The sequence below is a fragment of the Brachyhypopomus gauderio genome, chromosome 4 (assembly GCF_052324685.1).
Source record: "Brachyhypopomus gauderio isolate BG-103 chromosome 4, BGAUD_0.2, whole genome shotgun sequence".
Lineage (NCBI taxonomy): Eukaryota > Metazoa > Chordata > Actinopteri > Gymnotiformes > Hypopomidae > Brachyhypopomus > Brachyhypopomus gauderio.
Window position 1 is genome coordinate 23,666,309 of NC_135214.1, and position 12,101 is coordinate 23,678,409.

Here is a 12,101-nt window from a genome sequence, read left to right on the forward strand (position 1 = left end):
TATTCATTTTAGCCATTACAAATGAACTGCTCGTGGTCTACCTTTCAAAACTAACGGCTAACGGTTGTTTTTGCTATTAGCAAGGTAGCTAGCTAGCTTAGTTAGTTTTGAATTAAAGATAATGTTAGGCATCATATCCTCAATTATTTTTGTAAATTTGTTCTTGTACACATAAATAGCAAATATACAGAATCTGGAACAGACTTACCTCAGTGTGTGATGTCTCGAACGCCGTTAAAAATCTTACTTTCTGTCACAGCGGGAGAATGTTCTAGACTTTCATGGGGGAGGGGCCACACAAGGTGAGGTGTATTGGGACAACGGTTAATTCCACAAATCAGATACAGGTAAATTAACCTTTTATAACTAACATTTTGAATGAGTTTAGTTATTAAAATTGCTTCACAAGTTAAACTGAAACAGCATGCAATTCATTTGTGTGCCCAAGAAATATGCAGTTCTGCCATTCTTTTGCATGAGCTGAGGTATAAAATTATGTAAATGTCAGTTTGATTTGTAGCTCAAATAAAAAAATTTGGATATGTTTTAAAAAATAATGCCCATGTGGGACAGAAGTCAGAAAGGAGAGGGCTAAGACTGGTGGAGGTCAAAAGCTCTCTTACTGTTGAGGAGGAGAAGGCACTGGGGATACTAGGGCCCACAGCTACTGAAGGGATACTGGGGGATTTGATACAGGAGAATATAGCTTCAGAGTTGATACCCACTGTCAGCTAGGGTTGCCATCTAGGTCTGACAAAACAAGGACACACAGGGTGGCGAGTGTAATCTGTTGAGCGGGGGGGGGGGGGGGGGTGAAAGTGTGCAGAAACAGCCTGAGTCGTGGTTTGAACTAACCTAGTTTTTTCTCAGCTAGTACTTGTCCACCATCAAATGCACCGTCCCTTGCCATCTGACACACTCCAGAATTGGCCCAGATGAAGGAGTCATGAGTACTCCCAGGACACTTGGCCACAATGTCCATAAAGAGGCCTTGGTGATTGTATATTCAAAGCAGAGAAGCCTTTACGCCAGATGTAGACTGCGCTCAAGGCTGGGAGGCTGGGAGTGTGTATAGGGATCAGAGTGCCGTCCACTGCAACAACTTCAAGAATGTTTACAATTGCCTGAAACCCAATTTTGGTTTTATGTAATGCATGCCTAATCCTTGAATTGGAGATGACTGAAGAGGCTACGCTGGTGGATGGGAAATTTAAATATAAGAAACTTCCAAATGGAAGTACAAACACAAATAGTGTTATTTGCACTTTATGTAGGAAGGAGTTCGCTTATCACAGGAGCACTTCCACCCTTCGTTACCACCTCAACGCAAAACATATTGGGGCTAACGCGCAGGTCAGTAATGATAACTTGGCTGCTAAATGTATTCCTAGTACGAGCAAACAGTGTCGCCAGTCAACACTCGACCACATGTCGGGGTTCAAGTTAAGAAACAAAATGTCAAAGTCCACATCAGACAAATTGACCAATTCACTGGCGAGATGGATTGCTGTGGACTGTAGACCGCGTCCGCCGTTCGTGGAGGTTCGTGTGAGGTGGTCGGAGTCGCACGCTACGGTCACTCGCCAAAGTATAATCCAGGCTTTACGAGAAGTGCTGCAAATTGTGTCAGCTGATGCAAGTTACGAACTGCCATCCAGAAAGACAATGTCAAAGAAAATCCAGCAGCTGTATGATGAGGAAAGGGAAGTAAAACAGGTTATTGTGGCTCTGACTGGGGATCACTGGACCTCTGTTAGCAACAAGAATTATCTTGACAGCTCATATTATAGATGATGAATGGAAGATCCAGTCATTTGCTTTGAGCATGGATCTAAAATGGTATTAAAAATCATCTGATTTACTTCAGTTTTTCTTATTCTTCCAATATCCTGAGCAAAGCTCCCAAAAAAAAAAAATCTTTGGTCAGAATTTCCAGTGTTCTGTTTACTCTGTTTTCTGCACTCATCTATTGGTCTATGTAGTAGACTGGTGGAAAAATAAACAAGATGTTGAAGTTTATGCTTATGTTCATTGATTCATTCATCATTCAAACTTAAATTAATATTTCTCATGTTAAATATTAAAATGCGATTAATTTTGATTAATTACAAGGCTTGTAATTAATTTGATTAATTTTTATCGCGTCATATATATTAGTGCTTTAGTAACAGTAATATATATATTATTTATATATATATATATATATATATATATATATATATATATATATATATATATATATATATAAATTACTGTTACTAAAGCACTGCATGATAAAGAAAGCAGTGCTTTAGTAACAGCCAGTGGCGGACCTAGCAATTTGGGGGCTCAAGGTGAATTTAGCTAGGGGGCCCATCAACATTAATATGCGAGAAATGTTGGCTAGTCAGGGGGCTCCTACAGTGGGCTGCAGTGCAGTGCCTCTGGTAACAGCATGCACACATTTAGATACATCATCTTTGCTTAGTCCATGGGCATCACAAACAGTCTGCAGCAACCCACTTGTGGCATAAAATTGGAGGGCTGCATCGTGGGGCTAATAGGCCAACTTGTAGCCATTTCTTTGCAAAGAATACATAAATTGTGAAAGTCTGAAACGCTATTAACTGCATGATGATGAACGGAGAGATTTAATTAAATATTGGGAACATATCAGCTAATGCTAAATAATTCAATGTAGTAGGCTACATTTGATTTTTATTGACACGTAGTGTGGTATATGCGATGTAAAGAAAACGGGCTACTAGGCTAATTATACACATAAACGCAAATGTTGTAATGCTGTGCTTAAAATCAGCTCGAGTGAAATTAGCAGCCACTATCCCTTTTGAGGTAGAACTGCACGTGAGCTTTGAGTTAATGAATTTGAGTTATGAATGGGTCCAAATATTCTTAAGTTACGAACGACTATAAGTACGACGCAAGTTACAAAGAGTTTTGGGAAATTTAAGAATATTCGTAAGTACGAGGTTACGAAGTATTTAGAGTTATGAACGTTTTGGAAAACGCACCGCTGATCAGTCACTGATCAGTTAAAATACATGAAGTGGTACCTGCCTACTTCCCTGAATGGAGATAAACAGCAGCAACATTACAAAACAAAACTATAAATCCTTGAGAGGATGTTCTTTATACTGACCCTGTCCTTACCATCTAAAAAGGAACAAAACTTCAGATGATATTTCTCATTTCAAAACAAAGATGTTACTTGCCAGAGGCACCTGTGTGCCATGCAGGTACTTGGCCCCAAACTGTTATGAATTCAATAGTGATGAGTCTGTGTTGAGACTGTACTGCTCTTCAGGTTCCTGGTGGCCGGGCAGTCATGGCCGGGCGGTTAGGGAACTGGTCTTGTGACCGGAGGGTCGCAGGTTCGATTCCAAGACCTGAGGCCATGACTGAGGTGCTCCTGAGCAAGGCCCTAACCCTCAATTGCTCACTTGTATAAAAATGAGATAAAAATGTAAGTCGCTTTGGATAAGGGCGTCTGCCAAATGCCATAAATGTAAATGTTTAATTGTGTGTGTAAAAATATCTTTAGATTTTTCAGCATGGGGGCACTAATCTAACATCAGCCAGTCCAGTCTAACTGAAATGGGTAAAAGTCAGTCCTAAGCAGAGGGAGCAAGAGAATGAAAGAATGAGAGAAGAGAGACAGATAAGGTGCGATAAGCCCTGGAGCCCTCGGCTCTGTCACAGCGATGGGTAGGCAGGATGATGAAGGCCGATGCTCAGTAGACTTTATTTCAAGACAGCTGAGCAGTTAGCACTTAGCACATGAAACACGTATAACATACGTAGTAGTATGTAGTAGTGAGACTAAACAGTAAGTGGACTCAACAAAGACGAGCATGGAACACAGTCTAGACACACATTAAATACCTGACACATAAGATCCCAAGTGTGACACATTACAATAACAAATGAACACACATACGCATGACCACATCCACAGGAAATACATAAATGGATACAAACGGATGCAAACTATGCATACGCATGCCTGAAGGGAGTGGTCTGGGGCTGGAGCGTGACATCGTCCTCACGTTCTACAGATGCATCCTGTGCACATCCCACCACAACACAGAAAACAATCACGGAGACATTCAGAATGGTGGTCTCATAAACCTATGCTTTCCCCCTCTCTTCCTCTCCCCTGGTCTTTTCTGACAGGCACTACCTGGGTGTCCTACATGCTGGACCTGCTTTACTTTGGCAACACGGCACCAGAGCGTCAGACCTCTCTGCCCATCTACATGCGAGTACCGTTCCTGGAGTCGGCCTTCCCTGTGATCCCTACAGGTCTGTGGCCCCACTTTCGGTGGGGCCATTAGAAATGTAAAGAGTAGAGGTAACCTGGCTGACTCGGGTGGTTGAGGCTGGACACAAATGCAAGTTTTCATGTTGTTTATTACAAAAGCCAAAAAGACAACTACAATTAAGAAAACATCCAACACAGATAAACTGAGCAAGACTAAAGACAACAACCATGTAATACAAACTGCAACTACAAACACATCAATGAACAATGACATGGACATTTTAAATATACTCCAACATAGGCAAATAGAGGCACAAACAAACAAACATGCATACTTACAAACCATAAAGTGACTAGACAAACACAAAGCAAAGAACAAGACAGGTAACTGATGCCTCTACAGTACTGAACAGACAGATAACCCTAGGGCTGCGTTTCTCAAAGTGTGGGGCGCATGGGTATTGCAGGTGGGGCGCAAGCAATTGAGAGAAATGAACCTTTTTAAGCCTGTCGTTTACATTCCTGTTCGGTTTTCATAAGCCCCCGATGTTTAAAATGTCTGCGGAACAGTGTGAACCAGGGCTAGATTCGGCCCTTTAATGAATTTGTACCGCCGCCCCTCCGGTTAACAAATGATCAAAACAGAAGTAGGGTTTATTTAGGGTTTATTGACAAGAGTATAGCCACGCAGAACAAGGGTAAAAACCAGGTAGAGGGATAAAAGATGTAATCCAATAGCAAGCTCAAACATTCCAGCACAGCACAACAGCAGCACAGGTCAGGCAAAAGAGTGTTACCAAAGAGGTAATCCAAGAGATGAAAAACCAAACAAACTGGTTTTAACCATGAAGACAAACTGCAATCAGACAAAATGTTTGGTATGCTTACAAAAAAAAAAACACAATATGCAAGGTGTATGGGGAAAGTTCGGGTATTTATTGGAAGTGTAATAAGAAACAAGTGGGAGCTAATACTGAGGGGAATGGGACAGTCAATAGAGGGAATTCTGGGAGTTGCAGTCTCCTTGGTTTAGCTGCACGACAGGAACAAGAAAATATATGTACATTTTTTACGTAGTGTGATGCAATCAGTATCTAGTTCTATTATTATTTTTTTACTTCATGCAGGAGTGGAACTGGCAGACAATCTGCCCACCACACCACGCCTTATCAAAACTCATCTACCTGTTCAGTTGGTGCCCAAGTCCTTCTGGGAACAGAACTGCAGGGTACTGTATGGACACCGTATAGACTTGCAGTGTGAACATTTACCATCATAGAAGACTAATTGATATTTGATATCATCTATCTTGGTTATCTGTGTGTGTGTATGGTATATGTGTGTAATGGTTAATCAATGATAATAGTCTCTTCCAAACTCGCCAGGTTGTCTACATAGCACGCAATGCCAAAGACAATGCTGTGTCCTATTTTCACTTTAATCGAATGAACATGGGACAACCAGAACCAGGAGACTGGAGCACTTTTCTGAAGAATTACATGGATGGAAAGAGTGAGTGAGTGAGTGAGTGAGTTACTGCTTCTACAGGGACCTGTGCATCTGAACTTTTAAAAAGCTGAAATAACTCTCATTTATATATAAGTAATGCTTCATCTTCCATTTAAACTTTTTTTTAGGTGTTTATGGTCCTTGGTATGACCATGTGTGTGGATACTGGGAGAAGACGACGTACTCAAACATTCACTATATGTTCTTTGAGGACATGGTGGAGGTAAAGTATCACATGCAGGTTTTTCCAGGTGATGGTTACATCTAGGATGAAGATAAGCTGATCTTTACATCAGCTGCACCATTTGAGTTTGGTGTTCATTAGTGTGGTTCAGGATCTGACAGTCTGGTCCCTGTTTGTCTAGAACACTGGACGTGAGGTGGAGCACTTATGTTCCTTCCTCGGTTTATCTACTCCATCAGAGGAGAAGGAGAGAATCACCAAATTCATTCACTTTGACTCCATGAAGGAAAACAATATGACCAACTACTCAGACGTCAAAGTCATGGACTTCAAGATCTCACCATTTATGCGCAAAGGTTAATATGCTATGAACCCCTGTGGGCTGCTGAGTAAATAATTTGTGCATTTAGATTAGTTTTAATTAATCTGGAAGCTTCTCCACAAGATGTTCTTTCCTGCCTGTCAGTAATTTTAACCTATGTAAACAGAACAGAAAGGAATGCTACACACTAAGCATGTATATATCTGGAATGGAATGTGTGAAGGGTGCAGGTGTCACGGCCCACCACTGACTCCTCCCTTGGTTCTGTGTCTTTGTGCATGAGTGTGGTTTGTGTCACTATAGCCCATAGCCGCGGGAAGGTATTTTGCTTAGGGGGTGCTGAAAGGGGGGGGGGGGGGTGTCACAGCAAATATGCAAATACAAGCCCTATACTCTGAGTTTGACAGCAAGTACAGCACACAAGATACCTATATACCAGCTATTTAACAGAGAAATGCACCCCGCACAGCGACAGGACAAACCACTGTCCTACATTCTTTCTGCAGCTGCGCCCAGGTGTCTCATAAACCCCAAACGTAGCCTTTCTCTCAGGGTTGGCGCTAATGAAAGTCTTCATTAAAGCGTGAATGTCCAAACTCTCCAAAATGTGACTGCACATGCATTTGTCAAACCAGCTAGAGTTAAATGATCGAGAAACTTTCCTTGCCAAAATGTCTTGCAGGAAAACTGAAATTAGCTGGCTGGTGGGGCTTTTCAGCCAAGGCTAAGTTAGCTGACCTTGTTGTGCTAGCTTCTTACTCCCGGCCGTTTAGCTCTGCTGGAGTGGGCCTAACATTTCTTATATTCAAGCTAGAATGAGCTAAGCTTAAATCAGCAGGTCCACTTTCTGACATTTCGCTGCCTGAAAATTTTTTGTTTTGTCCTGTGTTCATTAACACTCCATAGTCCCAAGTTGCCAGAATGATTTCATCTATCCATTGCAGTGAACATGGATATAATCAATCGCACTATTTCTGCTGTCACAATAACTTAAATACAGTGTTGTAGTAAAGTTGTAAGAAAGGTGAGGATTTTGTGTGTTTGCTGGGTTACTGTTTTGAAAGACTCGCAATTACTGCACAACCAGTCTTGTAGTGCGAATGGCACAAAAACCTGATGACTGAAAAGTCGTGTAGTGTGAACCTGGCATTAGTGCCACCTCTATGAAGGTAAATCTGTTGCAAAACTTGAGTGTGAAGGACATGATTTGAGCTACAGTTAAGGAGCTAGTTTATTTTTGTTAACCATCTGTTTCGTTTCCCTTCACATTTTCTTAGATAGGCCAACTCTATTATAATAGCTAAGATAAAGTAATAACGACATTAAAACTCAAGCTTTCATCAAGTGACTTTCTCCATCATATTTTAATATTGATGACAATGCCGTTTGCTGTCTTTCCTGTATTAGCAAAATTGTGCATAAAATAAATTGATTGATGACGATTTGTGGCCCACAGCAAGGCCCCCCCCCCCCCCGTACACGACAACATATGTGTTGCAAAATCAAGGCGGGCACATTTGAAGTGTAAACTTTAGATTACAAGTTGTCGAAAAAAAGCTTTCAATTTTTTTGAAATTTTACAAATACAAATTCTCAAATCATATCCTTCATGCTCTCATCTTTTGCAACAGATTTACCTTAATACAACTGTCCTTTATTTCTGTAATGCTCAGGACCCTATTTCTCCCCTTAAATAGTTCTCCTGTTCACTTTCTGCTTGCGAAGTATTGCCTCTTCATGTGGATTATTAAGCTTTTCTGTTTACTCTGATCTCTTGTTTACCCACGTGACTTTTGTCCCCAGGCTTAGCCTCCTGTCTAACCCCTGGATACCAGTTGAACTCTGCCCTCTTGATACAGACTTCGACTGTTTGACCACACCTTCGCTGAATGTGCCCTATTCTGTCTAAGCGTCTATCTGTGCTCCACGCTTGGGAACACTGCTCTGGCTTCTAGCATTCAATTTTCAAATAAAACTTTAGTATTTGTATCCTTGTCTCGGAGTGTTGCTGAAATATTGCATTCTGTGTGTCTCAATTTGTCGCACCTGTCGTTTGTCTCGTTACCATTACGTGTTGCACTTGTTCCTTGTTTATGTAAAGTATTTAATGTGTGTCGACGTTGTGCTTGTCTCATCTTTGTTGTAGCCCAGTCCCTGTTAGGTGTGCTATGTGTTTGTTCAGTCTAGCTGTGTTCATTTTTGCTAAGCACCAACACACTCTCATTAAATAAACATTCTGTGTAAACCGACGCCTCCACCTCGGCTTCCTGCCTCCCTCACGTCACAGTAGGATTGGGGGCTGGACTCCAAATGTCTGGCAGCAGTAAACAAGAAGTATGAAATCATTATAGCAGATTATGGGTTGTGATGGAATCACTGTGTGTGTGTGTGGGGCAGGGGGAATTAAAGTAGCTTCACTTTGCTTCTTTCAGATATTTTTTTTCTCTCCATTTTTGTTTCCTCAGGGAAAGTTGGTGACTGGAAGAATCACTTCACGGTAGCCCAGAATGAGCAGTTTGATGAACTCTACAAACAGAAGATGAAGAACACCACTCTACAGTTCAGGACAGAAGTTTAGAGCACCCTGAAACATTCATATTTCATCACTTACATGGTGACTTTATTCAAGGACTCATTTATATGTATGTTTGTATATATGTCTGTATAGATAGATAGATAGATAGATAGATAGATAGATGACACACACTATAAAATATGGTCATGGTGAGCGAGTCTTGCTGACTAGGGGAGATGCCCGCACACCCCTCCACACACACCTACAGCCACACCTTCTCTCTTAATCAATAGAGTACTGACCTCATCAGGTTATGTACCTGTGTCTTGTTGACCCTGCACTATTTAAGCCCACATGTCCTGCTCATCAGCGCTGCATATTATATGGAAACCCAGAGGGAGAGTATGAGTACAAGAGTGCATGACATCTCATATGTCGTCCACTCCCAGCGTGTTCCTGTTCTCTTGTGTGTATGTTTAGCACTACTGCGCATCGAAAGTGTTAATTGAGATGGACAATAAAGATGCAGCATTACCTCCTTTGCCTCCTTCATTACAAATATAATCTCTTTTAAAGCCGAGTTTAAAAGAGTACAGAATTTACAGTTAATTAACTAACTTGCTAGTTTATTATAGTATTTAGCTACATATATATATATATATATATATATATATATATATATATATATATATATATATATATATATATATATATGTATATGTGACAAGAATCAAAAACACATCTACTTCACACACATTTTCTACTTCACACACAGATTATGTAACGATGGATGTACGGACACCTACAAACTGCGTTTGAAAACAGAAGGAAAGATGGACCCAAGTGCCAGTAGAGCAGACAAATCCCACGGCGATTAAACAAATCAGCGCAAAAATAAAATGCCCAAAAACAGAGGCAGAAAACTAAACACAAAAGACGCCAAAAACTCAATGCGTGAAAGGCAAACTCAACTACAGAGGCACGGGAGGAAAATAACCAAGGCAACTCAAAAGACGTGGAAAAAACTCAACGAATGAAAAAGATACCAAGGATGCCAGGGGAAGTAACTGGTAGCAGGAAAACGTTGCAACAAACAAAAAACCCTTCCCAAAAAAAAGTATAATGGATAGGAAGAGAAATAGTTGGAGGAAAACTTGGAGGGCCAGAGAGCAGTGCAGGAGATAAATACTCAAATAAGTAGGGAGACACAGAGAAAAAGAGAAAGTAAGGTGGTGAGACACTTTTCAACAAGAACACAACGTACGAGGCAGAGAAAGCAGAAAAGGCTGAGAACGTGTCGGCAAGCCAAAACGATTCAGCAGTGATCTGTCACAACAAGCTTCCTTAAGTAGCCAGGGAGACAGGTGTGACGGATCACGGCTGATTGAGCTTATTGAGTCTGGGACTGACTCGGGAGCCTCCAGTGACGGCTGGAGGAGCGACATCCGTGCCAGCCCTGACAGAGCCCCCCTCGGGCCCGAGACCCCGTGGGCCCAGGGTGATGGCCCTGCTGCAGCGCAAGTCGCGGATAAGGGTATGGTCGACGATGCGCTAGGCAGGGACCCAGGAGCGCTCCTCGGGGCCATAACCCTTCCAGTTCACGAGGTATTGGTCCCGGCCCCTAACACAATGTGGGCCAATTTCTTGGTCCCGCCATGGACTGGCAAGTCCCTGGTGGAAAGCCAGACAAGCTGCCGGGATCGGAAGCACAAGGCCGGGAGACGATGCTTGTCAGCACTGCGGCGATACCCGGCCGAGGCTGACAATAGGGGTTTACGGGCCCTACGTCACGCCAACCGGCATCGCCACACCAAGGCACGAGCTCCCAGAACATAGGAGGGGCCTACCCATAGAGACACTCAAAGGGCAACATGTCGAGGGCCGAGTGCCACAGGGAGCTGGTCGGCCCAGGAGGAGGGATTAGACGATGACAGACACCTGAGTGCCTGTTCGAAGTATTGATTCATCCTCTCCGCCTGACTGTTAGTCTGGAGGTGAAACCCTGAAGAGAGAGTGTCCTTGGCGCCCAATAGACCCAAAAAAGCTCCCCAGAACCAACTCGTGAACTGTGGCCCCCTATCGGACACCATGTCAGTAGGAAACCCGTGGAATCTAACAATGTTATGTAGGAACAGGGAGGCCATGTCACGGGTGGAGGGGAGCTTAGGCAGTGCCAGGAATCTAGCCGTCTTCGAAAACCAATCCACAATGACCAAGATGGTGGTGCTACCCCGAGAGGGAGGTAACCCAGTGACAAAATCAAGGGCCACAATAGGGACGCAATAGGGAGAGGACGTAGCAGGCCAGGCGGCTTGGTGTGAGAGACCTTATTATGGGCACATGTCCCACAGGCCCGGCCAGCTCGGGTGGTGACTCCCACTGACAGGAGAGCGCGTCAGGTTTGGCGTCCTTAGTGCCTGGTCGATAGGATAGAGTGAAACCGAAGCAGCTAAAATAGAGCGACCGCCTAGCCTGTCTAGGATTCAGGCGTCTGGCCTGCTGGAGATATGCCAGAGTTTTATGATCCGTCCAGACCCGAAATGGATGCTTGGCCCCCTCCAGTCAGTGCCTTCATTCCTCTAACGCCAATTTAACGGCAAGTAACTCTTTGTCGCCAACATCGTAATTGTGCTCAGCGGGTGTCATGCGATGAGAAAAGTAGGTGCATGGGATTGTTGTCACGGTGACCAGCATCGGCCAAAGGAGGATGAATTCCCCCCCCTGAGTCTCGGTTCCTCTCAAAGGTTTCTTCCTCATGCCCGTAGGAAGTTTTTCTATGCCCTTGGCTTGCTCACTGGGGGCTTGGAATCGGACACTTGTAAAGCTGCTTTGTGACAACAACTGTTGTAAAAAGCGCTATATAAATAAAATTTCATTGATGTATTGAAGTTTCTGGGGGGTACCCGACCATTGGGACAGTACAGCACCCACAAAGGGTAGGTCAGGATCGGGCATACGTAGGATAGGTTCAGGCGTGAACTGTTTCTTGAGACTGTCAAATGACTTTTGGGCCTCGGGAGACCATACAAAAGGGCCTGGGGTGAGGTTGATGAGTGGAGCAGCCAGGGTATTGAAACCTTTGATAAATCAGCAATAAAAGTTAGCAAACCCCAGGAACCGCTGGACTTGGCGTAGGGAGTTGGGAGTCAGCCACTGAGCAACAGCTCGAATTTTGGACGGTTCATAGCTAAGGTGTTAGGAGCTACCCTGTATCCTAAAAATGCCTCTTCCCAGACATGGAAGAGTGACTTCTCCAACTTTACGTATAGATTATTCTGTAGAAGGAGCTGGAGGACTCGTCTAACGTGCT

The 12,101-nt window shown here is 43.2% G+C and overlaps 1 protein-coding gene across 6 annotated transcripts in view; it reads left to right on the plus strand.

Moving 5' to 3' along the window:
- The window catches only part of LOC143512620 (cytosolic sulfotransferase 3-like), a 20,851-nt gene extending 11,148 nt beyond the window's left edge, over window positions 1-9,703 (plus strand). For 3 of the 6 annotated variants that reach the window (XM_077003171.1, XM_077003173.1, XM_077003174.1), the window contains 6 exons: window positions 4,174-4,302; window positions 5,389-5,489; window positions 5,647-5,773; window positions 5,899-5,993; window positions 6,136-6,310; window positions 8,742-9,325. In XM_077003171.1, the coding sequence (XP_076859286.1) occupies window positions 4,174-4,302; window positions 5,389-5,489; window positions 5,647-5,773; window positions 5,899-5,993; window positions 6,136-6,310; window positions 8,742-8,854 (740 nt within the window). In that variant the 3' untranslated portion in view covers window positions 8,855-9,325. Of the gene's footprint in view, window positions 1-259; window positions 348-827; window positions 1,354-4,173; window positions 4,303-5,388; window positions 5,490-5,646; window positions 5,774-5,898; window positions 5,994-6,135; window positions 6,311-8,741; window positions 9,326-9,566 lie in introns of those variants that run through there. The other 3 variants (XM_077003172.1, XM_077003175.1, XM_077003176.1) reach the window with 3 other exon arrangements.
- The last annotated feature ends 2,398 nt before the right edge of the window (window positions 9,704-12,101 follow it).